Here is a 25,499-nt window from a genome sequence, read left to right on the forward strand (position 1 = left end):
GCAATTATACAATAACAATATTAAAATAGCGGGCCAAATCGGCTGCCAGGCCACCGGGGCGGGAATAGTCCCGGTTCTCCCGATGGCCAGTCTGCGCCTGATTTCCAGACACACAGAACGTGCAGGATTCATATATTGTCTTTTTGCGGCTTAATATTCACAGACACTAGTCCATATCGCGCTTTGATTCAACTGTACGTTTGATTTATTCGTCCAAAATGTGGCATATTCCGTCCGCGTTAGGCTATAGGAATTCCGTTTTTATGACTGGATTATATAAACCAGTCTGTGTTTTCCGCATCGCGGAAATTATAGGGCCGTATGTCTCTAGAGTAGTCAGTGCAATTTGGGAAATAAATCAATTAAATCTGTGTGTGGATGTGTGGAAATATTCAACTGTAATCCCCTTTGTAATCGTTAACATTTTCATAAGTAACTGTAATTTAATTACACATTTTTTCTTAGTAACTGTAACTGATTACAGTTACATTTATTTTGTAATTAAATTACGTAACGCCGTTACATGTAACTAGTTACTCCCCAACACTGATCATAATGTATATAAATTGGCCAACATTAGAGTTTTACCTATTATTATTTTTATTATTATTATATGGCATTTTTATATTGGTTTGTTAGTATCAGTCAGAATTGTAATAATTTTAAATACTGCCAGATCCCCAAGTCAAAATCTGTCATAGGTATTCAGTTCTTGAAAAATTTGTTTTTGAGCCAAATATTGCTTTAGAGCCACAGGAAAAAGACATTAGGTGATTATCTGATGAAAAAAAAGGGAACTGGTAAAACATCCACTATAACATAATGGAAGTTTAATGGCATTTATGTTGCTTGAAGAACATGTACACTGAAAAAAAAATTGTTGTGGTGTTGTAAAATATATTAAATTAATCATCATAAATTCTACTTGTAATATTAAAAATCAAGGAGAACAACAATTTTCTAAGTAAAATGTACACATTTAATTCATGTAATTAATTAACTCCGTGAGAAGAGTAACTCTTATTAATATTTACTTGTAATATTTATGTTTTATAGTCATTGCACATAAATCTAGAAATATTGAGTAAATTTTAATCTAAAAGTTCAGCGCGCTTGAATCCGCGCATGCGTGTTTGGACCCACGCTTTGAATCAGAGGGACGGTTGGGCTTGTCACGGAGGAGATGCACATTTAATTAATGTAATTAATTAACTCCGTGAGAAGAGTAACTCTTATTAATATTTACTTGTAATATTTATGTTTTATAGTCATTGCACATAAATCTAGAAATATTGAGTAAATTTTAATCTAAAAGTTCGTAATATATATTCATAAAACTAAGCAAATGGGACATCTCGATCAAAACAAATAATAAAATCTACTTATTTACTTCAGTAAATAATAGTAGGATTTACTTAATATTTGTATAAATGCAAGGCTCCTGTCTATAAAATAATAAATACACTTTACTTAATTACTTTAAATAAACACTTTTAAATTAAATATAATTACGTAATATTTACTTAATTAGGGTGCAATTAAATTTAATTTATTCATGAATGTTAAGTTTAGTAAGTAGATTTTACTTAATAATAGTGAGTAAGTTGTACTTGATATTAGAGCATCTGATTTGTAATACTTTGGTCCGTGTGCATTTCGATAGTTTGATTCTTGTTTGCTTGACTCATTATACTGTACATTGACGTTCATATTAATCACATAACCTCATTAAAGTTAACTTGCCTGCGGTCACAGTGAGTGATATTTCAGCGAAAATGTTTTCAATTGTTCAGAGATTCACAAAGCTGTTTTTCACGTAAAAACTTGAGCACAATTGGAAATTACTAGAAATTATTTAACGTTGTAACTGCTAGCTAGCTAACATCGTAACTAAATAAAACAATCGCATAGCTTAGCATAACGCTAGTTTCTGCTCTTTCAAACACTCGACTGATGTAATAGAGAGTTTAGGGCAATAACTTTGTAGTAATCTCATTAATTGTCATGTTTTGTCGCTATGCTAAGCTAACATACTACCTAACCCTAAAGCACCTGTTGCCATCAGCGATTCTGTTTTATAGGACTAATTTTGAAGTGTGAATAGAAAGTGTTAGTAAAAGTGTTTTTACGCTTCTTTATGATGGTATTCAACTTATAGTTAATTCCAGTCCAGTCTTGTCAGTTAAAACTAAGTAAATCTTAATTGTTATTTTTTTCAGTGTATACACAATTACTTCCAATGGCCATCAATGAAGAAACATTCCAGCAGAAGTGCAGTTTACAGCATCTTCCAGTCTGGCATAGGGTGGGAGGTGAGTTTTAGAATGAGGGATTCTGTTACCTCGGCATCCAGATGTGTGCGTTTACCCAAATAGATGTTAACTGCGGCCCTAAACATTCTCATTACAGACAACAGTAATTAACTAGGGTAGTAACTAGGGCTGGGTAAAAAAATATCGATATCTCGATATTAATCGATTGTCAATTTTACAGAACAATATCGATTGTTAAATCCCAAGAATCGATTAGTCTAGCCTGTTTTCAGTTAATGGACGGAACATTGAAGGGCACCGCCCATCCAATAAATCACAATAAGCATTGTGCTTTGGTACTTTTAATATGAAACAAAGTCTAATATTTCAAATTATCTCCGTTGTATTGCAGTATTCAAACAATAAATGCCGTTTTTGGCACTGTTTAATGTGGAGTGACAGATCGCTGTGCGAGGCACACGTGAATGCTCATCTCCTCCACATTAATACCAGTTTCAGCACAAAATAATCATGACTAAACATCCGAAGGCAAGTTAAAAGAAAGAGTACAACTTTACAATCCGTATCCTGTCTCATGTAATCACTCAATCAGTGTTTCCTCCGCGCAAAGTCCATCAAGTTTTTATGACAGCCACCATTATGTTTATATATTCAAAAAAACGAATTGAAGTAGAAATGCTATTATGTAATTGTAACGTTATTATTTTAAAAACTTTATTAAGTGTAATTTGAACAAATCAGTCAATTTTAGCCTTCAATATTATACTAATGTAGTACCAACTGACTCTCATGAATATTTTACAGCATTAGTTGAGATTTTTTTTCCTTAAGAAAACTTGGCATGTACTGTACCGGATATATATCCAAAATAATCGATATTGAATCGAATCGAAAGCTTGTGAATGAGAATCGAATCGAATCGTGAAATTTGTGTCAAAAAACAGCCCTACAAGGTAACCTTACAAACCGAATCAAACCAAATTAAACTCAGGTACCATATTCACACACACGGCCTGAAATTTGTGTCAAAACCCAGCCCTACGTGTAACCGTCACTAACCGCCTTTCTCATGTAAAACGCTCTGCCAGGGTGTGGTGAAATTCTCTGCATTTTCTCCAGTCGTCAATCCCTGGGATCTGTAACAAACATGTTAGGACAAGCATCTAGAACAGATTCAGATGAAGAGTGAGTGACGAAATGCTACAGTAAATGCGAGAGAGAAAGAGAAAAAAAAAAAAAAAAAAAAAGCAATGTGGATGAAAATATCCTCTCACCGGCTTTGAAACATATTACACAGTCTGATAAGCCAATTTAAAGGGCTGTTGAGGAAGAACTAAACACAAGTTGTTTTGTTCTTCACATTAAATGACTGCCCTTTTCCCTCAAACCCCGTCGTTGACCTGCGGTCCGCCACGCAGGCGTGGAAGCAGAACAGCCCCGTCTGGCATTTTGCTTGGCCATTAAATTTTAAAACAGAGTCAGTCTACAGAGAACTTGTCCCTGCTGGGTGCTCTGCTTATTCTACAACTTGGCAGACTTCTCTCCACCCCTTCCCCCAAAATCTCCCTCTCTGCATCCCATCCCAGATTACAGACCACCAATCCACCAGCTGAGGACAAGAACGAGTGAAGTGAAGGAGAGATAAAGTGCTGAAGGTTTTGCTCTGTATACTCAGTCTACTGGTCTATTTTTGAACAAGCACAGGCAACTAATTTCTTTAAAAGCATAGTTCATCCAAAAAAAATAAAAATAAATAAATTCTGTCATCATTTACTCACCATCAAAACCTGTATGAATTTCTTTCAGTTGTTGAACACAAAAGATGATATTTTGAAGAATAACCAAACAGTAATATTGGTAACCAGACGGTATAGTCACTGACTTCCATACAGATTGGGATGGATAAATAAATAAATAAATAAAATAAAATAGAAGTCAACAGCTACCATCTGTTTGGTCACCAACATTCTTCAAAATATCAAAGTAAATTATGCTAGAATTTTCTTTTTTTGAGTGAACTATCGCTTTAAGATATAAAACACAATCTGCATTTTTTTTTCTTTCACAGAGATATTTATCTTTCTCGAACTACACTTTAATATTATACTGTAATAACACTGATTATTAATATATTAATATAATGGCAAACAATGAACAGTTAACAAAAATAGATTTAGTATTTACTGTACTTCCTTTAATTTATGCTTTTTGTCTGGAATGGATTATTTTCAATTCTATATTACAGTAATGAGTATACTAGGTGGCAGTTGCATCACGTGTAGCACTTCAGTAGGGTGACCATATTTTAGTTTTCCAAAAAGAGGACAGTGGGGGGGAGGGGTGCCTAAAAGTATACGTAGCAAGGGTTTTTTTGTGTTTGTTTGCTTGTTTTGTTTTTATAAAAGAAAACAAGTAGATAGAATAGAAAAAAAGAACAGGGAATGCTAGTGTTAGAGGGTAATTTTTAAATAAAAATAAAACAAGTAAATAGAACAGAAAAATAATAGATAATGCTTGTGTTAGAAGGTCATTATTTATAATAAATCAAAATAAAATAATTAGAAAGAACAGAGAAAGAATAGAGAATGCTAGTGTTAAAGGCTCTTTTTCTCTTTTTAAATAAAACAAGTAGAATAGAAATAGAATATAGAGTGCAACTGTTAGAGGGTCAAATTTCTTTAATAAAAATAACAAGCATATAAAATTAGAATTAGCATTATAATAGAGAGTGCTAGAGTTAGAGGGTCAAATGAAGGTGAAATAGATGTGTTTTCAGCCGTTTCCTGAAAATGATTAAGGACTCAGCTGCTTAGATTGAGTTGGGCAGGTCATTCCACCAGGAGGGAACAGTTAATGTAAAAGTCCATAAAAGTTTTTATCATAGGTAGAATGCAAAATGTCTCAATACAAGCATTTCAGTTAAATGTAATTTATGCACTTTATGCAACCTTTAACCCCACTTGGGAAAATCAACCCATGGCAACAGTTTAAAAGTAGCCCAATTCTGTGGAAAAAACGTGGACTTGGCAACCCTGCATCCAAGAAGAGCTGTCGGAGTCAGATTTGACTGATCTCTAGTCAAGAATAAGGATAGATGACTGACAAGACCATGCTGGAGTATTTGCTGCTCAACAGATCCTGAACTCATTGACAAATATCTGATCTTGTGAGATGTGCTCCCTTTACACAGAGTGCGTGTGATTGCGAAATCAATAGTGAACGCTCATTCAAAAGAGATTTAAATACTCCGCATACTGAGAGTGGCTCCCTGATGCGGCAAAATTATATTAGAATGTTTAAAAGAGTAGACACGAAAATCGCGGGAGCGAAACACATGTTGCAGAAGCAACATGTAAGAAAACAGCCAAATCCCGGACATTTTGGGCGATTTTGGGACGGATGCATTTTTTTAGGTCCAAAAAGAATATCCAGGGAAAGGAGGACGTATGGTCACCCTAATTTCAGACACAAGTTTTGTGTTTTGTATAGTGCACACTAAAAATTGTGACAAACTTCATCCAAGACAGCAGACAGAGTTAAGAGAAATATTATTATAAAATTAAGCAAATTTCAGGCAAATTAAAAATAAACTTGTGTACGTGTAATGTGATTCTGTTTCATGTGGCTACAATAAATAGACAGATCCTGCCCACAAAGAACATTTTCCAATTTATTTTTTTTTCCTCCCCTAAAATTGTTAAGATGAGCCTGAATGTCAGAAATAGATTATGTCCCACAGAGTCAACCAATATGTGTGCACTTAAGCAAAAACCCTCTTAGCGGTACTAAATAAAATTATGTAAAACAAGTTAATTTTTTTTTTCTTGAAATTTGAATAGGTCAAGTTATGAAACACCAGTGAGATACACTTGCAAAATGGCTGAGGTGGTGAGCAGATGTCTGTTTCTTGTTGTGCAGTTGGACCACCATACACTAGACAGACTACATCTCCATTTAGAACGTGCGAGTTTTATTAGCCGACAGGATTGCAAAAGTGTGGGAGGCACCAGTGACCACCAGAGCAGAAAAAGAACTTGGCATTCATTTTCTGCAAGGGCATCATCCTTGAACCAAAACAGCCACTAAACTTGAAAAATCAACATTTAGAAGCAAAAAAAAAAAGTATTCAGAAATTATTAAAGTACAAGACTGTGTGCTTATGAAATCTGACTCATCCCATAAAGCAGCACACATGATGCTCTCTGCACATGATGCTCTTGACCCGGTCTTGGTTGTCTTTTTACTGAATTACCTCAACAGGAGAGGAAAATAAAGCAGTTACAGTAGTTTTGTTGTTGTTGTTCACTAAATTTAGTCTTTGCTAAAGGGGTAAGAAAATAAACTCAATGCAAGATATATTTTCTAAAAATAAGTCTTAATATCGAATGCAATTTTGCTCCTCGTGTAAATGTAAATCTTATTCACAGTGTTTAAATTAAACAACCTACCTAGCCTGCAAAAACTCGTAATAAAAAAAAAAACCTGTAGCTAAGACTTGCAGCTTACACAGACACATACATATATCAGTGTTTAAAAACGAACTTCTCCATGAATCTGAATGGAATTATTACCCAACTGTTGTGGTCTACACTACACATTCAGCAAACAATGTGCAAATGCAGTGGCTTACACATTATCTGCTAATTAGCAATTGACTGGCTGTGTTCAAATCCCTTTAATGCCGTTTTTATTTTACTTTATCAAAACCCCGCCCTCATTTGACTCCACAATCCAGGGGGAGATTTCAGATGTACCGTTTTGCCTTTTTGTTCTCCAGCTGAAAACACAAACTATGTCAGGTGCAGGGAGGAGCGTCTCGACAAGCAACCATTCTGGAGGCAAGCACTGCACCCTTGACTGCGTTAACCCCACAGGCCTGTCATGTCCTGTTGTCAAGCTGGCTGAGCAGGCAGAGCCTATGCTAACGCGGGGGCTGTTAACAAAGTACCGTGCTCCTGGCTAAATTTGAGCAAGATCACCTAAACCAGCCTCTACATCTATCGAACAATGACCTCATGCATCACAGATTCGCAGACAAAAGATAAAATGCAGGCAATGTCGGCTCATGAAAGTGTGAATTAATAACCATCTCTGCAAAGAATGTGGGTCACAGAATCTTCTCAACCTACTCAAGAAATCAGCAGAGAACAAAGCATAATGCTGATTTAATGGTTGAAACCTGGCTGCTTGAAAGAGGAAAATTTTACGGTTTATATGAATAGTGTAATATAAACACAACGGTTGGCTTCAGAATTTCATGGCAGGATTGTGGGCCTTTTAAAACAAAGGCCTTTCATATCACACGCGATTCATTATTTCTGGCCATCATATTGCTTTCTAAAAATATTTATTCCTTTGGGACGAATTGCTTTCCATGTGACTTGCAGCACAGTGAATTCAGTGGACAGAAAAGGGGAGCATGTTGTGGGCCAACCTTACAACTGCTCTGAGGATTGGTTTCCACTGACAAAAACAGGCCGGTTTTCTCACACAGCTGAGAGGAAGAACCGCTTTCCTGCCAGAAACCTCACAATAGAATGGAAACTGAAGCAGCGGTGAATGGCATCATGGTATTTTACAAAAAGTACAGAGTAAAAGAAGTGGGAGTGAGAAGTTTTGTGAAAGAAAAACTAGTTCTGCTTGAATTCATTCTCAGAAAATGAGGTGATTATGGATAGCTTAATTACAGTACAAAAATATGCACAACATAAAGAAAGTAGTATCAGAAAGCAGTATAAAGGGCGTTTCACACTGAGCGCGATGCGAAAAAGCGAGGCGAATCACTGACAAATGGCGATTTCACACAGAGCGCGAAATTATTGTTTGCCTTCTGCTAATTCACGCCTACACGCTAGGTGGCGCCGACCAACAATGCATTTTTCCTCAGATATGTATCTCATATATGGATTTAACATCGTCCGCTGCTCAATATACAGCATTACATTAAGATAAACAAAGTTTGGTTCTACACCAGAAACACAAACTATCTATAATGCTTAGAAGAATGCATCCTAAAATATAATTAGAAGTACAATTAGCATCAAGCTACACTTGAAAACGTAATTATTCATGTATTTGCTTACCCACTTTAAACCATCATCGAGTGCTTGTAATAACTTTCAATTGTGATCTATAGTTGATTTTGATTCTATAATAAGCAGACACATGCACTCTTTGTATGTTGAATAACGCTACACTGCTAATATTTGTCATTAAACATCCTTTATTGCTATAAAAAATACCATGAGCTGCATACAAAACACATACAGAAAATATATCATCATAATCATGTCTATTTGCTTTCATATTTCATGAGTAGAAAAACGTTTCACTCGATTTTTTTACAGGATATTTTAATTCGGGAGATCAAGAGAGTGAACATGCCGAGACTCATATACAGTGGGTACGGAAAGTATTCAGACCCCCTTCAATTTTTCACTCTTTGTTATATTCACGCACGTGGAAGAAAATGGACAGTGCTCTCCAGATCACATGATTCAGTGGAGAATTAATATAAATTATATTAAGAATGTGAGAATAAATCTGTCCTCAGATACCAACAAGAACTCAGCATCCACTCTCTTCTCTCGTGGGACACTCTTCTTCGGTGTTTGTTTGTTTACACTGATTTTCGAAACAGCGCCACCACTCTAGCCATTTTGTGCAACAGCAGCTGCTCCGGGCACGTGATCTAAGTTCAAATCTGATTGGACGTCCTGTTTAGTCGCGGGAAAAAAATCGGCACAGGACGGAAAAAAAAAATCCTCACTTTTGCGCGCCGCGAATGATCGTGCCTGGTGTGAATAGCCCCAGAGGGATCTATTGTTTCGATTTAAAAGTGTCATCGCGCAGAACATTCGCGCCAAATTTCGTGTTCAGTGTGAAAAGGCCTTAATATTTTTTTTGGATTGGAAGGATACTAATTTTGCGGTATTCTTCAAAGTACCTTAGAAGTACACATACAGTAAATACTACTATGCATGCACAGTGAAGGTATGCAACTAAATTTCTTAGAAACATGGCAATAGCTTGGCTGCTTAAAATAACTTCTGTACTGTAGCTTTCCTATTACCAAGGAACTTATTATTAAAATTAGCAATGCAGCACAACAACAATTCACATTGATGTTTGTTTATAAATTGCATTTAATCAAGCTTTACAGCCAAGTGAGGTAATAATCAAACACTCTCATAAACTATATTTTTTATCATACAGTACGCAGGTCTGTGAAGTCCCAGGGACTAGTTTCTAATTTTATTAATTGTATGTAGTGAACACTTCTCTGTTTAATGCCGGCACACTAACTGAAGGTAAATACATCGAAATATTGCTCAAATAAATAGTTTCAATGTAGTAGTTCCTTTTCATTAGCAGCGTTTAAAGAATTAAAGTACTTTTTTAGGAGTGGATTTCCTGTAGTTTAGCAACTTTGAAATTGTGGGTTGCCAAACTATTTTAAAGAAGCTTCCTCAAACTTATATGTATGAACAATTAAATATATGATAATTATGATCTGATACCATCACTGTACCACCGCAGTAGTTTCTAGCATCGCAAAGTTCACAACAATGACAGTCTAGCCTTATAAATCTACAAGAGCATCTTCCCTGAATTGGTATACACTAAGCATAGATGCCATCAATTATTTATGAGTTGGTGCACAACCACTCATTTCCTTCTGTTCCTAAAATATTACAGCGTTTTTTTTTGTGTGTGTAAGGAACAGCCAAAGGCACTAAACCACCCTTCAGGGTCTCCCGGAAGCTCCTCTGGTACTCTGAGAGTTCAGGTTATCCAGAGTACTGCCAGGGGGGGAAGGGATTTCCCATGCCAATGGTTCACAAGTTCAGCACAGAATTAACTATTTATGAGCACTGGAAAACATGCAGGAACAGCTCAAAGAGAATAATGATGGGCGGAATCACAGATAGACGGAAGGAGAAGAGGTCCTGGAAGTGGACCGGAGGATTGGATAATAAATCACAGTGTGCTTTGAACTGATATGTAATGGCATTACAAACTTTTTCTGGATGGCAGAAAGAGAGCCACTGCAGAAGAAGCAACAGAGAGTGAAAAACAAATAGAGAGACAAAAGAGGAGGGTGCCGAATGACAGGGACCACACACAGCTAATCAGATTTTATAGATTGGGTTCATCTCCCCTTTGTTTAGCAAATGCCAGAGGGTGTCAGGACCTGGTGATAGATTAGAAGTCAGTAAGACACCGAATGTTTTGAAAGGGCTTGTGTTCTTTTGTTGCTCTGGGCATTTACCAGCTGCGGTCAATGACAATTGAAATTGAAATCGATCGTCCAATTGTAAATCAGTATTGAAAATTTGTCAGATAGTGGCCCTTATTATCATTGCCATGTCAAGATGGCAAGTAGCATGGAATGTCAGGAGAAATGCACTGATGTGAAGGCAAAAACAGTATGTCTGTGAGATACATTATAACTGTACTGATAGGAAACCAGCCTATTCTGTAAGGCAGCTTTTGCAATATCTTCAATCTCTTAAGGCGATAATCACGGTTTAAGAATCGTATAATGACAATTAAATATTTAAATAATTCAAAAATCTTTAAAATGTATTAAGGCAAGACAAATCCATCAGCTTTGGCCTATAAGGCTGCAATTAAACACTTCCCAATTGAGGTCCTTCAAGATTACAGGGGAAGGACTTCAAACTCGAGAATTGAAATGTGGCTTGCAAACTACGTAGCCAGGAATGGAAACAGAGAGGCAGAGAAAGTAGCACACCCTATAATTTACAGCGGCATTTTTTTGCCTATTTGCAGCCCACCAAACTGACAGGTTCTATTCTACTAGAGGAATTATCAAGGGCAATTCAAGAGCATACGTTATGATCTGGCTTTTATAACCCAGACGATATATTACAGGCCCAGGGAGTCTGTCAGAGAGAGGTGGGTTAAGTAGACAACATGAAAAAGCCTACCTGAAGCACTAAGGGTTCTGGATTGAAAGCCAAGGTCATCAGCAGCTGCATTCTTTCTGTGTCCTTAAGGTTCTTGAGGAGGAAGCTTCCAGAGTCCTTTGTCTCAGCATACCTCCTGACTATTCTGTCCAGCAGTCTTTGGGACGGACATTGAACAAGGTCTGACCAGCCTTCCACAACGTCTGGGGTTAGGAGTCTGACGTCCCCATTAAGTCGGGCAAACTCAGTCTTGTACATGGCCTGGATAAGATCGCAACGAGGTCGACCCGTTGCCCGCTTGCAGATCTTCTGGTCAATATCAGTAAGCTCTTGATTGGAGCCCAAACGCTTGAGTACAATCCTCCGCGTACCCTCACGAGGCTCCCCGTACTGGGCAAAGAAAACGTTTTTCACATTGAAGACATCCAGGAAGCGAAGGCGACCCCATGTCTCGAAGGATATTTGTCCATTCATGAACTTGCGACACCAACTGGTGCCAAAGCAGGCTGGGCACTTGTTGAGGTTGATGAACCTTCGGTCGGTGAGTTCATTCTTTTGGAAAGAGGCGAAGAGGTTGTGTGTGTTCATCAACAGGATGACAAACAGCCCAATGACAAAGAGAAGCTTCAGACACCGGTACAAACGGCCAAGCTTGAGTGGGAGGAAGCGCAGCATGTTCGTGCACTAGCCAGGCAGGGCAGGGGTAAAGGGTAAAGGGGGAAAGGGCAATGAATAGTGTCAGGGACAGGACTCAATGGATCTCCATCACTAGTGCTGACTCATCACCTGGAGTTCCCATAGGGGGAAAAACTAGCAGAGTCCCCCCTTGCAAGTGCTCGCTGGGCTAAGACATTCTTGCATTGCTCTGGAGTGCACAGTGCTGATGCATATAAAAGCTGGCCTGCAAAGAAGCACACAAAAAAGAACAAACATATTATATTAAGTTGCATTTTACCAGCACTACAGCATGGAACAAAGAGCATGCCAATTTCCTATTACGGACAACTACACACTATTTGAACAGCTACTTTCCATTTCTCCCAATCTGATTTTTTTTTTCTTTCCCAGGGTATAAACCTCTAAGCAAAACCAAGATTGTGTGTTGTTTTGAAATGTTTAACAAATTGGAAATGTTCAGGTCATTTGAGCGAATGCACTGCTTTCCGAACTGTAACGAGATGGATTTCTGCCAGACAAATAAACGGCGAGACACTCTGTACCAGACTGTGCTGGCTCATATTTCCCTCAGAATAGCTCCTAACAACTACGGATAAAAAAAAGTGAAAATTAGTTTAAAAAACTGAGGCAAAAGTGAGTGTTTTAAAAAATGAGCAAACATTAAGAAAAATGCGGCACCTCTGAAACAAAGTATGTTACGGAAACAGTTTACCATACTGCTTGTCAAAAACAAAAGCAAATGATCTGTGACCTGCAAATAAAGTGAGACTCTTTCTTCTTTCAAATGGATGCGCTCCTCTGTGTATTACCAGAAGAGTCGTGCAGAGCGTAGTTTAACCTTTGATCAGAGTTGCCCTGGTAAGTTTTAATCTTTCTTTGAAGATTCCTCTTTGAAAAAGCCTGGTGTCACTAAGGTAATGTGGGGAGGTGAAACAGCGCCGTACAGAGCACCGTGTGAATGTAGCTGACGCAGGAGTGTCACTGATACAAATGAAGCACATCAGCAGTCATGCAAATAAGGCATATGAGGTGGACACGTGCAAGTGTTGCTGTACTAATACGCTCAGTCAATTTTAGACTATGGTAAAACAGGCTATTACAACCCAAGTACAGTTTCTATGCAGAAAATCAGACCTGTAGCACCAAAATCTTTATATGGCCGCTTACCATGCAAATGGGCCATTTTCAATTAAAGCTCATTACACCATGCCTATTAAAAGTGATGGCTTTCGAGGGCTGTGCTCATTAGTAGACGAGTCAGTGTGATTAGCAAGCATGTTGACGAATTTCTTTGCATTTTAATTGACCTAGTAAGATCCGAGTTGCTGGGGGGTGGAAGAGAGAATCGACACCAGCAATTATAACTCATATCAGTCCTGCAAAGCCCTTATCCGACAGTGGTGTTAAATGGAAAATCACACTAAACCATGTCCTGGTCATATTTCACATCGAAATAAAAAAAATTAAAATAAAAATAGACAAATAAATTATATTTGGAATATTTTTAGGACCATTAAGAGCTGCTTTTTGACAGCTGACAATTAAGAACATTTTCCCTACAAATCTGCACTGCCCAGATTTTCAACTTTTATTCAATTCTCATTAAAAGTTAATGTAACACCAATCAATACAAAAGTTCTATTGCCGATGTGAAACATCTTAATGGTCCTAAAAATAGGATACATTTTAATTAAGCAAAATACTATATATTACGCTTAAAGATCCCATGAAATTATCTGACAAGCACAATTTTCTTTCCTGTGCTGAGTGGGACATATTGAAGCCCATAGACTTTACTACATCACAGTTATGAATGAAAAGTACAATCATGTGTTTTGGACATGTAACATGGTTTTGTATGTTCCATGTGTAAGAACATTGGCTGGATATAACTGTCTCCAATGAGGTCAAAACATAACAGGAAAAGACTGATTTATAGTACATAAATATAATTGCAATTAAGGTTTGAACACTTGGGAAATAACTAATTTGGAATGCAGCAAAAGGAAGAGGGCTAACACAGATCTTGATAAGAAGAACATGCATACTGCCTATTACAGAGGACTAGATTTACTGAACGTTCATAAAACATCTGAATATGATATGATCTCTGCGTGCCATTTAACAGAATGACATCCCGGTTTTTCACTCACTGAGCAGAGACAAAGATAAACTGTGCACGTTTCTCTTCAGGAAAAATGAGGCAGTCAAGAAAAGCCTTGGTCTACGTGATGCACTGCCGTTGGTTTGAGTACAGATTGGCAAAGCGAAAGCAAACAAGCTTCACTGCACACGCTGCCTGCTTCACATCGCACCCGATTAAGGAGTTCTCGCTCCAGCAGTCAGGTCCATGTCCACCCACAGTCACAGCAACTCAATCATAATATTTCAGGACGCAGGGGCCTCTTTTAAATGAATGACATGTTGAAAGGTTTGGTGGGGAAAACGAAAGCATTTTGCAAAGGTTCCTGCTGATTCTTTCACTTTGACATTTATAGGGCTCATTTCAGACTTCAGTAGGATAAGCCTGTGGGGGTATGATTCAGATCAAGACTCACGCAAACCGAAAATGACAGCAGAATTAGATTTTACTTTTCTCAAACATCCTTACAAGCCCTTCCAAATGGTTTAAGTCACTCCGGTAAATTACAAGCTTCTCATATTTCAAGCTGAAGGCCACTAAAAGCCTTTAACACACTAGAACAATAATCCCAAACTATGGGTACGTGTTTTTATTTTGCTTTGTTAAATCCATAAAACAGAAGTTACAAATTCAAATAAAAATAAAAAATAAAAAAAATACAATAAATCAAATTATTTCACTTTCATTACTTTAATCATTGCATGTTATCCCAAATGTATGTAATGGACACTTTTCACAATCCCATTAATTCTTGATGTATAAAGTGATGTCCAGCTTCTCAGCCAATCCATAAAACAGAAGTTACAAATTCAAATAAAAATTAAAAATAAAAAAATACAATAAATACAATTATTTCACTTTCATTACTTTAATCATTGCATGTTATCCCAAATGTATGTAATGGACACTTTTCACGATCCCATTAATTCTTGATGTATAAAGTGATGTCCAGCTTCTCAGCCCTACATTCTCGTTAATTTTGCACTAACTCCATCAATGTTTGTGCAGTTTTGTGTGCAATTTGTGCATATATGCTATATAAAGACACTGAATAGAGGTAGGTTACAATGCTAAATTATTTAGAATCACAATTAACTTGTTTCGGGTTTGGTGTTAATTAAGCTACTTTTGTGCCTTACTAATAGGCCTATGGAGGTGTACAAGACAAATACAGTTTGAGAAACGATGCAGAAAAACAGATCAGCCTATTCACAAACAGACAAATTTACTGATGAAATGTTTTCATTTCCAACAACCTCATTCTGCCCACAGGCCTCTGGTTTGAATTACCTCTCCATTACTCATAAAGTATCTCCTCCCTCTCACCCACCGTTCAGGCGGTGAAGAAAAGTAGGAAACCCAGGCCCGAGGGCCACCGAATGCCACTTATCTTAGAAGAGTCAACACAAAGGAACAAACTGGCGCTGAAGAGGTACTCTGAGTACGGAGAAGGGATAATGAGCCAGCACTGGATTTTGCTCCCAATACTGTATATGCAACATTTTAAATGATTGCATTTATTTGGTCCTTGAAGTCAGTGTAAAAACATAATTGACTCTTTACTTCTTTAATTCACATAACTGGTTTTATTGTGAATGGTTCATCAGTGCATACCATTCCAAATAAAATTAAAACCTTATCTTCAGAATCACAATGTAATAATTTTTAACTTTTGTGGCTGATGTCACAAATCCCTCTTACTTTTTAAATTCTTCCTTTGAAACCACCTGGACCCATTAAGGTATGGAATGCCCTCTTTTTTCACAATCCAATAAAAGAGATGGTTCACCCAAAAATGGAAATTCTGTCATTAATTACTTACACTTATGTTGTTCCAAACCTGTAAGACCTTTGTTCATCTTCGGAACACATATTAAGATATATTTGATGAAATCCGAGAGCTTTCTGACACTGCAAAAACAGTAACGGAACTACCTCGGTCAAGGCCCAGAAAGGTATTAAGGACATCGTTAAAACAGTCCATGTGACATCAGTGCTTCAATCTTAATTTTCTGTAGTTACGAGAATACTTTTTGTGCACAAAACAAAAATAATAACTTTATTGAACAATTTCCGTATCAGTCTTCGACGCGCGTTCACGACAGTACTGTGATGCATGCGTGTGCATTCCTCTGCTTGTAAATAAGGCACAGCACATCTGGATTCTACGAACTGGATTCAGAACGCTGGCTCCTGTGTCAGCAGCACCACACACATGCATTGTGGTACTCTCATGAATGCACATCGAAGACCTACATGGAAGAGAAGAAATTGTTGAATAAAGTTATTTTCGTTTCCTTTGTGCACAAAAAGTATTCTCGTAGCTTCATAAAATTAAAGTTGAACCACTGATGTCACATGGACTATATTAATAATGTCCTTCAACCCTCTACATTGCGAGTAAATCACTCGCATATGCGACTAAATCTTACTCTGGGCGACTAAATAATGTCTAACATTAGCCATTGGCTAATAAATTCTTAGATTTTACACGCCAGTATGTGTGTGAGAGGCGTTCAACACAGATTTTCACTCGATAAACACGCTGACTGAGCGCTTGAGAGTTTCGCTCTCCGTCAAGCGATCTGTACTATTTGGATGCGCTCAATGGATCATGTCATGTACTCAATGGATGCGCAGTATGTAGCACGCAGCGCACCTGTATTTGACGTACCGTAAACTAGTGTGAAGGCGAACGACTCGCCGTCGCTTTACTGATAGCGCTGTGTTTCTCACACATGCAAAGAGAGAAAGCGAGAGTCTTGCATACCACGCTGAATCGACGCGCTACATGTAAACCATATTCTTTGTTGTATTTTCCTGTCAAAATTTAGTTCATTTAGAATTATTCAGCTTTTAAGAACAAGCAGAACATATGCCGGTTTCTCGGCAGTGGGCGGAGCTAATGCGCGAACAGCTTAAAATTGTAAAAATGCAGAGTTTTCTGTGAGGGGTAGGGGTGGGTTTTGGTTAAAAAGTGTATAACTATCTGCATAAAAACAATAGAAGTCTATGTAATGTCCCCATTTAGATAGCTAAGTAAACATGTGTGGGTGTGTGTGTGTGTAAAATAGTATATTAGTCTGGCGAGTAAACAAAAAAATGTACTAGCCAATGGCAATTATATTGCCAAGGTGTGCGTAGAGGGTTGTCCTTACTACCTTCCTGGGCCTGGAACTATGCAGGGTCAGAAAGCTCTTGGATTTCATAAACAAATAGCTTCATTTTTGTTCCGAAGATGAATGAAAGTCTTACATGTTTGGAACGACATGAGGATGAGAATGTTCATTTTTGGGTGAACTAACCCTTTAGTTCCAAATGATTAAAATATAGTCCTGTCCAACTACTTTTTTTCCCCGAATATATCTTAGGTTCATTCTCAGGAAAGAAACATAAGATTATGCAAAACTGAAATGCCACTGCATGTTGAATGAGTTTCCTACATACTAGTGTCAGAATATTTCCTTGTTTTGCAAGTTGAGACAAGAAAACATTAGTGTTAAAACAGTTTGAGAAAACATAACTTAACCTTTTCACACGCGAGTTTAAACTATTCCAGCAGACTCCCCCAGCGTGAGTTTTTCTTTAGGCGACCTTGTTTTAGAATGTATCGCCTTATTGTTTCCATGGTGATGGGTCATGATTGTCATGTGACAAACCACAGCCGCAACAGCTGTGAATGAGTGATATGTCGCTTTTTTTTCCATTTTATTCAAAATATTCACAAACGTGTTGATTATATTATGAAATATATGATATTCCGATTCTCAAATGCATGTAAGTAAATGCATTTGGTAGTTTAAACACCTTTATAATGACCATGTTAGTTGATCTATAGCAAATGATAGGCGCCGCCATGTTAATTCGCACTGAATCCGCACTGTGCAATTTAAAACACGTAAATTCATCCTCTCCTCCCGAAATACAAGGAGAAGAATAGAGTAAACTTTAGGGCTGGGTTTTGACACAAATTTCACGATTCGATTTGATTCTCATTCACAAGCTTGCGATTCGATTAGACTCAATATTGATTATTTTGGATACATATCAGGTACAGTACATGCCAAATTTTCTCAAGGAAAAAAAATCCCTCAACTAATGCTGGAGAGTCAGTTGGTCCTACATTATAATATTGAAAGTTAAAATTGACTGATTTGTGCTGTGCAACTGCTTAAATTGCACTTAATTAAGTTTTTATAATAATTAAGTTACAATTACTTCAGTTAGTGTTTTTAAATATACACATTTAAATAGTGGCTGTCATAAAAACTTGAACGGATTTATTCAAACATAAATAAAACTTTAAAGAACGGTAAAAAATTATAATGAATGTAATATGGTGCATATATTTAGCAAAATGCTCCGCTCTACAGTTTATTTTTCTGGCTTACTATTGAGTTTATGGTCACCAAATATGCTTTCTGAGGTAGCCTAAATGTGATGTTACATGAATTGTTTACAAGCGGTTATATTGACATTTTTGCGCGGCTGAAACACTGATTGAGCGATTACATGAGACAGGATACGGATGGTAAAGTTGTACTCTTTCTTTTAACTTACCTTCGGATGTTTAATCATGTTTACTTTGTGCTGAAACTAGTATTAATGTGGAGGAGATCAGTTCACGTGCGCCTCGCGCTGTCGCGTCTGTTGAACTGGCGCTACAGCGATCTGTCACTCCACATTAAACAGTGCCAAAATGGCATTTATTGTTTGAATACTGCAATACAATGGACATAAATTGAAATCTGAGACTTTGTTTCATAATAAAATTACCAATGTACAATGCTTATTGCGATTTACTGGATGGGAGGTGCGCTTCAAAGTTCCATCCATTGACTGAAAACAGGCTAGACTAGCATAATCGATTCTTTGGATTTAAGAATCGATATTGTTTCGTAAAAATGAGAATCGATTAAAATCGAGATATTGATATTTTTTTTTACCCAGCCCTAGTAAACTTTATTGTTACCTACACTATGTGTATGATATCAATAAAACATGTCATCAAATAATTTTTGTAAGGATCGTTATTGCCGCTTCCCTATACATCAGTGTGCATTTTACAAACTATAAATTAGGGCTGCACGATATATAGTTTCAGCATCGATATCGTGATGTGCACATCTGCGATAGTCACATCGCAGGATGTGCGATGTTTAGTAGGCCTATACTGATCGTTATATTTATACGTTTTCTTTGCTCACACACAGACAGCGCGTCTACAACTGACGCGACAACTGTACAGAGATATCCATTTTTAAATTAATTTAGTAGCAGAGATACTGCAAGCGATTTTTAGTAGGGATGCTCCGATCAGGATTTTTGCAGCCGATACTGAGTACCGATTTCTTGTCATGGTGATCGGCCGACGCCGATTCTGATGCTTCAAGCTTTATATAGAAGGTTTCATCGTTAACTTCCGGTCTGTGTTTGTTTATCAGTCTGGCTATTGCGCTGGCTACAAACGCAGTTAAAGTTAAGGTGATGAGTAGACTGAAGTTGGGCTCAGGTGGTTGTGCTGTGGGATGTGTTTCCCATACATTTATTTATTTGTGGCACTCGCCACAATATCAAAACTGACCGATTTTCCAAAAGGCTTCGTTGAATAAACATGAGCACGTACTGCACATTTAAAAATAAAAACGAGGCGCGGGTGTTTTTATATCACTGTATTTCTGAAGGAAGACTATCTTTAGAAAATAGTCTTTCTATGTCATTTTCATTTAATCTTTCATGTTATATGCCTGATAAAGCAGAGCTCAGCGCTGCTTTGTGTACAGCTGTTACCGGGGAAACCTCCGTTTCTCCCGCTTTAAAATGCATTCTGATTATTTGCGGGTGGGTCGCGGGTGGATAAAATAAATCATAAATGTGTTTCTCCCGCTTTAAAATGCATTCTGATTATTTGCGGGTGGGTCGCGGGTGGATAAAATAAATCATAAATGATGCCGATATCAACTACATTTTTTTCATCAGGCAGACGATTTCGCGTGTGCGTGTGTGTGTGTGTTCATTCGCCTGATCGGGAAGTTGCAGTGACAGAAACGGTGACATTCCAGATAAAGTTTGAAAGGAGTAAAGCCTGTGTTAATGCTATTGAGTAGGCTAATATGGCCAAAGAAGATATTTTGTTTTATAAATAAACGTTCATTTAAAAGCAGCCCACGATCAGCGATACGGCTCAGACGAGGTTTTGTCCTGTCCTCCATGCTGCGCCAACTCACAAAAGAGAGAAACATGCCGCGGCTGCATAAATACAAGCACTGACTAGAGCGGCCGCAATCAGCTCTGGTTCCCGTGGAGACGTAACGCGCCACAGACATGTGCAGTGAGGCGCAGATCAGCTCTAATGTCACTGAATCTGCTGTTAAAAATGACGTCATCAAGTTGAAATCGGTTTGTGAGATCCGCCAAGTTTGTGAGTACCGATCGAGTCATAAAATGTGATTATCGGCCGATACCGATCTCCGGCCGATCGATCGGAGTATCCCTACTACATCATGTACGTGGTCAGGCGTTGACGTCATCAAACTGCGATCAGTTTGTGAGATCGGCCAAATAGTGAGTACCGATCGAGTCATGAAATGTGATTATCGGCATTTTTAAATAACTGGCCGATCGATCGGAGCATCCCTAATTTTTAGTGCTGGAAATCCATTTCCTTTGTTGAAACTTCCATGTCGTCGAGGAGAGCGCAGGTCACGGTTGCTTAGCCATGGCAGACGACATGAACTTCCGCTACTATTTGTGCCTGAAATGACACATGCGCGAAACTGTCAAAATGCATGTCGCTGTAAGTATCCTTGTAAAAAAACAGTTGCTTATGTCTTAGGTGAAGGTAAACAATTGAGAAAGAAAGAGGATAACAATTACATCAGTTTACTGTTCTTGTTGCTTTCTGTGTCATGTTAATCAAACAACAAAACACATATAGAAAAATCACTTTTGTAGCTTTAACACAGATTTATTGGATTTAATTTATACAGTGAAGACTATGCAGTGATATTTTACATTTGATTATTCAATTTCTGTACCTGAATACTGTTAGCCCTGACTTAAAAATACCTGAATACTGTTAGACTTACCTGAAAAATATAATAAAGCACTGTTAATTTCATTTGTATCTTTATTCTATTATATTTATGTTTGTAATTTGTTTATTTTCTATGCTGATTTACCCACCTACATAGTCACCCCAATCATTGATTATGTTTTTCCAAATAGAGCTATTCAAGTCATCTGGTGATTTTTTTTTTTTTTCATATCGCAATATATATCGCAGAAAAACAAAATATCACAATGTACGTTTTTTTCCAATATTGTGCAGCCCTACTTTAAATGTATATTTTGCTAATGCTTATGTGTATTTAAATGTCTGAATAGTTGTGATAATATGACAAGCGCTCAGCGTCCGTCTCTGGTTCCATGCCAAAAGCGCGAAAGCAGATTTGAATTCAGCAGTTGATCACGTGACGCACTGAACGTTCTAATCACACTGGTGTGATCGTAGGCTCCGTTTCACATTGTTTACTGCAATGAAACAATTAAAAAAAAAAGTATTCAGTGATTCACACTCAAAAATCTTGACTGAAGTTGCTCTGGATGATTTGCAATGAGATCAATAACATGCATTTAGAACATTTTAATTTCATGCCAACTATAAACATTTGGAATGTCCTTGGTAACAATGGATGTTTAGCTGAAATGATGGTTCCTCTGGCTAAAGAGGAAATTAATATCACCTTTTTTTAATCCAATTCAAAACAAACACATAGGCTAGATAGAGCTATATATTGAATATCGCCAAAAGGCTAAAGATAATAATAACAATTTTTCAGCCAGGCCCCTAATTCTTAACACTTTGAATCTAAGTTTGAGACTGTACTGAGTGGATTTTGTTAACTTTATTCCCATTACATTAAGCATTTCACAATGGCCTTGTCATTAGCTTTGCACATGCTGAGCTGCAGGCGCACGAGTGAAGAACTGCAGTTGCCAAGGTTATCGACTGCTGGAGTCAATAATGTTTGATCACAAAAACAGTCATTCACAACTGAGCCTCCTCAGTCCAGCAACCCGCGCAGACAATGATGAATGGAAACAAATTTTCTTTCAAACACTAACAAATAAAAACACTCTCACTCTTAACACACAATTACTGATTAACCGCATTCCCATTCAAAGTTGACACCTGAATCTTAAACTCAATGATGTGGTTACGAAGCATCTATAGCTTCTCTAAAAGCTTTCGATCTGGATATTTTGAAACAACTCCCAGAGAAATAACACAAATCCCAGTGTATGCAAGTTATTTAGGCAAATGAGTGTATTGTATACAGACAATCGAACAAATGCTTCAGTCAAATCCGACACAATGTTCGCCTTGTGTTCACAATTACTATGCAACCAGATGCCTTTCTGTCAGCCGCCAACATGATGTCTTAACTTCATTAGGAGGGTGCATGAAAACTTCATAGTATACATAGCATAAATTATCTTGACAAAAGCAAAGTTGTCAGAAAAGGCTTGATGTCTTGTTTTTCATACTATTGGTGGTTATGCAAGATGCATATCTTGAAAAATAATGCTTAAAGGGGTCATTTGATGCGATTTCAAGTTTTCCTTTCTCTTTGGAGTGTTACAAGCTGTCCGTGAATAGATAAGATCCCTAAAGTTGCAAAGACTAAAGTCTCAAACCCAAAGAGATATTCTTTATAAAAGTTAAGACTGGTCCACGCCCTCCTAAAACGCCTCGTTTAAACATGCCCCCACATGTCTACGTCACAATGTGGGAAGATTGTTGTGCGCTTGTTGTTTGTCGTTTCTCCGATCACAAACGCATACATGGTTTTATGTTTGTGTGGCGCGATGCATGCAATGCGTAAAAAGACAGTATATGTCATTATAATCTGTAATTATGTCCCCACTGGATGCAACAAATGCCTCGTTTACAATGTGTTTTAATGTTTTTGTCTCGTCGCTCCGGGACATGGCATCACAGTATGGTAAGGTGTGTAACATTTCCCTCACACGCTTGAGGTATTCGGCCAATCACAACACACAAGATCGCTGGCCAATCAGAGCACACCTCGCTTTTCAGAACGATGAGCTTTGTAAAAATCGACGCATTTCAGAAAGGCGGGGCATAGAGAAGAAACAATAATGTACAGTATGTGAAAAATAATGTGTTTTTTGAACCTTAAACCGCATAAACATTTCATTACACCAAATGCACAAAATAATGTTCTTTTTAGCAACATCATATGACCCCTTTAATACAATGTCAACACTTGATAGTGAGTGATGTTGTGAGCTGCGGTTTATCATACAGGTGTGGCTTTTTCACTTACACTATGCGTCCTGACAAATGATCGATCAAGTTACAGCATAACTCCGTAGACAGAGGTGGCAAAGAGGCAAACAATAACATTTGCGAGGTCTATTTTTTTTATTAAAATAAAACCATATGGTGTTCTTGGAAAGAATAATAATTGGGTAGTCGATCACATACTAATATGAACCAGATGAACTAAGATGTAATGTGCTAAATGGCATTTTTATGCAGTATTTTGTTTGACAGCCTTGTTTATTAACCTAATATCATTTGCAGGACTACTCTTAAAAAGGAATCTGTCACTCCGCAGGACCAATTAAAACTAACTAGAGCAGGTGAAAGAAATGAAAACCAGTTACAGCAACTAAAACACCTAAAATCTACACAGTCTTGTGCCTTTTAATAGGATAAACACACAGTTAGCCATACACCTAAAAAGTCTTGGCTTGATCAATAAGTGTATGGGTGTTAATGCTTAGTAAATCACATTATAATCCAGAGATCTTGCAGACTGCTCTGAGGTCAGCAGCTGAATCATATCATGTTATTTCAAGTGTCAGATCAGTGCCAAGAAATCTGAAACCTACTTCATGATCTCCTGAGCTGTGCTGTTTCAGAATACAAGATGAGAACAAGACATGATGCACCAGTTTGTCTGTCATTAACTTGTTTTCTCAATTAGACTTGAAATGAGTTTTACACATACCTCTCACACATATATCTAATTTCACGAAACGTATTTTCATTCTTTGTAACAAGAAAACAAAACAACATTTTAGATATGCGGGCTCCCAAATCTTTTTGACCAATTTTCATGACTTTTCAGCCGTTCGTTATTAATAAAAGGTAAATGTTATTATTGGTTGTATTGATGTTTTATTGAGATTGAACGGTTCTGCATTCACAAAAGAGACAAATCAATAATCATAAATAAAGAAATTCCCGAGTCTTTTCCCAGACATGTCGAGGTTTTCGATAAACTGACCATAGATAGTAAACACTGTGTCTAGAAACAGCGTTTATGCGACTAAGAAACGTGAACTGACTGGACGAAAGACGTTTCAACAGGACAGAGAGAGAGAACAAAAAAGCTGCCAACAAACCTGAGTTTCTTCAGTCAGTCCTGCAGGAGTGAGTCTCTGGCTCGGTTACCCTGAATCACTGTCCAGGCTGGAACGCTCGCGCTGCTGTTACTCTGTAGCGCGTGAGACGCTCCGAAAAAAGAAACACGAGAAACATTGTATCCCAGACGCTCAGCGGCTCACATACTCACATAAGACAAACTCAGACGCTCTTTCCATTAGGAGATCAGTCAGTAAGCAACCTAGCCAGAGACATAAACAATGGTCAAGCCTCTAATTCTCAATCTCTTATATGAATCAGTCGTTTATATGTGCAAGACTTCTGGAGCAGGACTCTCGTTCTCATCCCGATCTGTCGAGAACAAGAGTTTGATCGTGCGCGATCTCACACTGCTGCTGATCTCCAGCACTAACGATCCACAGCGACCGACTCTTTCCAACACCGAGCAGTCAGTATTTACGACGTCCTTCATCGCTTTACGTTATTGGTTTGAGGCCGTTGTCATGGCGCCCGCTCCCGCCTCCCGTTACGCGCAACACTGTCCTCGTTTTTTTCCATGATGGGTGAATACAGCTTTGCTCTAGAGACCAAATAAATAAAATCATTTAAAAATATATATAATCTAAAGCGCAAAAACGTAAAAAAAAATATGCAAATAAAATAATAAATATGTATAATAAAGTGCAGAAATAAATAAATAAATATTTGTATTGTATTAAGTATTGAGGGATATGGATGGCATTCATTAAATAAAAGAGGCGCATGTTTGCACCTTTATTTGACCCTCTAACTCTAGCACTTTCTATTCTATCGTCTGCTAAATGACTAAATAAATAAATAAATGTCATCAGGGTGATCTCTGGCCTCCGTGTTGTTTTTTTTTTGGATTGCGAAGAAACGAGCTTTGTTGGCAAACCGCCTAACCGAGTGGCACTTCTGAAATCCATTTCCTCACAAATGATGTCTGTAAAACCATGTGGCCATATTCCTTAAGGACGACTGTGGGCCAAAGCCTGGAGAGCCAGTGGCTGCTCTGGACTCGTTCCTAAACA

At 37.7% G+C, this 25,499-nt stretch overlaps 1 protein-coding gene across 1 annotated transcript in view; it reads right to left on the reverse strand.

The window, feature by feature from the left end:
• The window catches only part of dipk2ab (divergent protein kinase domain 2Ab), a 47,166-nt gene extending 22,327 nt beyond the window's left edge, over nt 1-24,839 (reverse strand). The window contains exons 1-2 of the mRNA XM_016484886.1: nt 24,468-24,839; nt 11,228-12,107 (exon numbers count right to left, since the gene is read on the reverse strand). Of these exons, the coding sequence (XP_016340372.1) occupies nt 11,228-11,881 (654 nt within the window). The 5' untranslated portion in view covers nt 11,882-12,107; nt 24,468-24,839. The remainder of the gene's footprint in view (nt 1-11,227; nt 12,108-24,467) is intronic.
• Nucleotides 24,840-25,499: the final 660 nt, after the last annotated feature.

The sequence above is a fragment of the Sinocyclocheilus anshuiensis genome, unplaced genomic scaffold (genome assembly GCF_001515605.1).
Source record: "Sinocyclocheilus anshuiensis isolate Anshui unplaced genomic scaffold, SAMN03320099.WGS_v1.1 scaffold870, whole genome shotgun sequence".
Classification (NCBI taxonomy): domain Eukaryota; kingdom Metazoa; phylum Chordata; class Actinopteri; order Cypriniformes; family Cyprinidae; genus Sinocyclocheilus; species Sinocyclocheilus anshuiensis.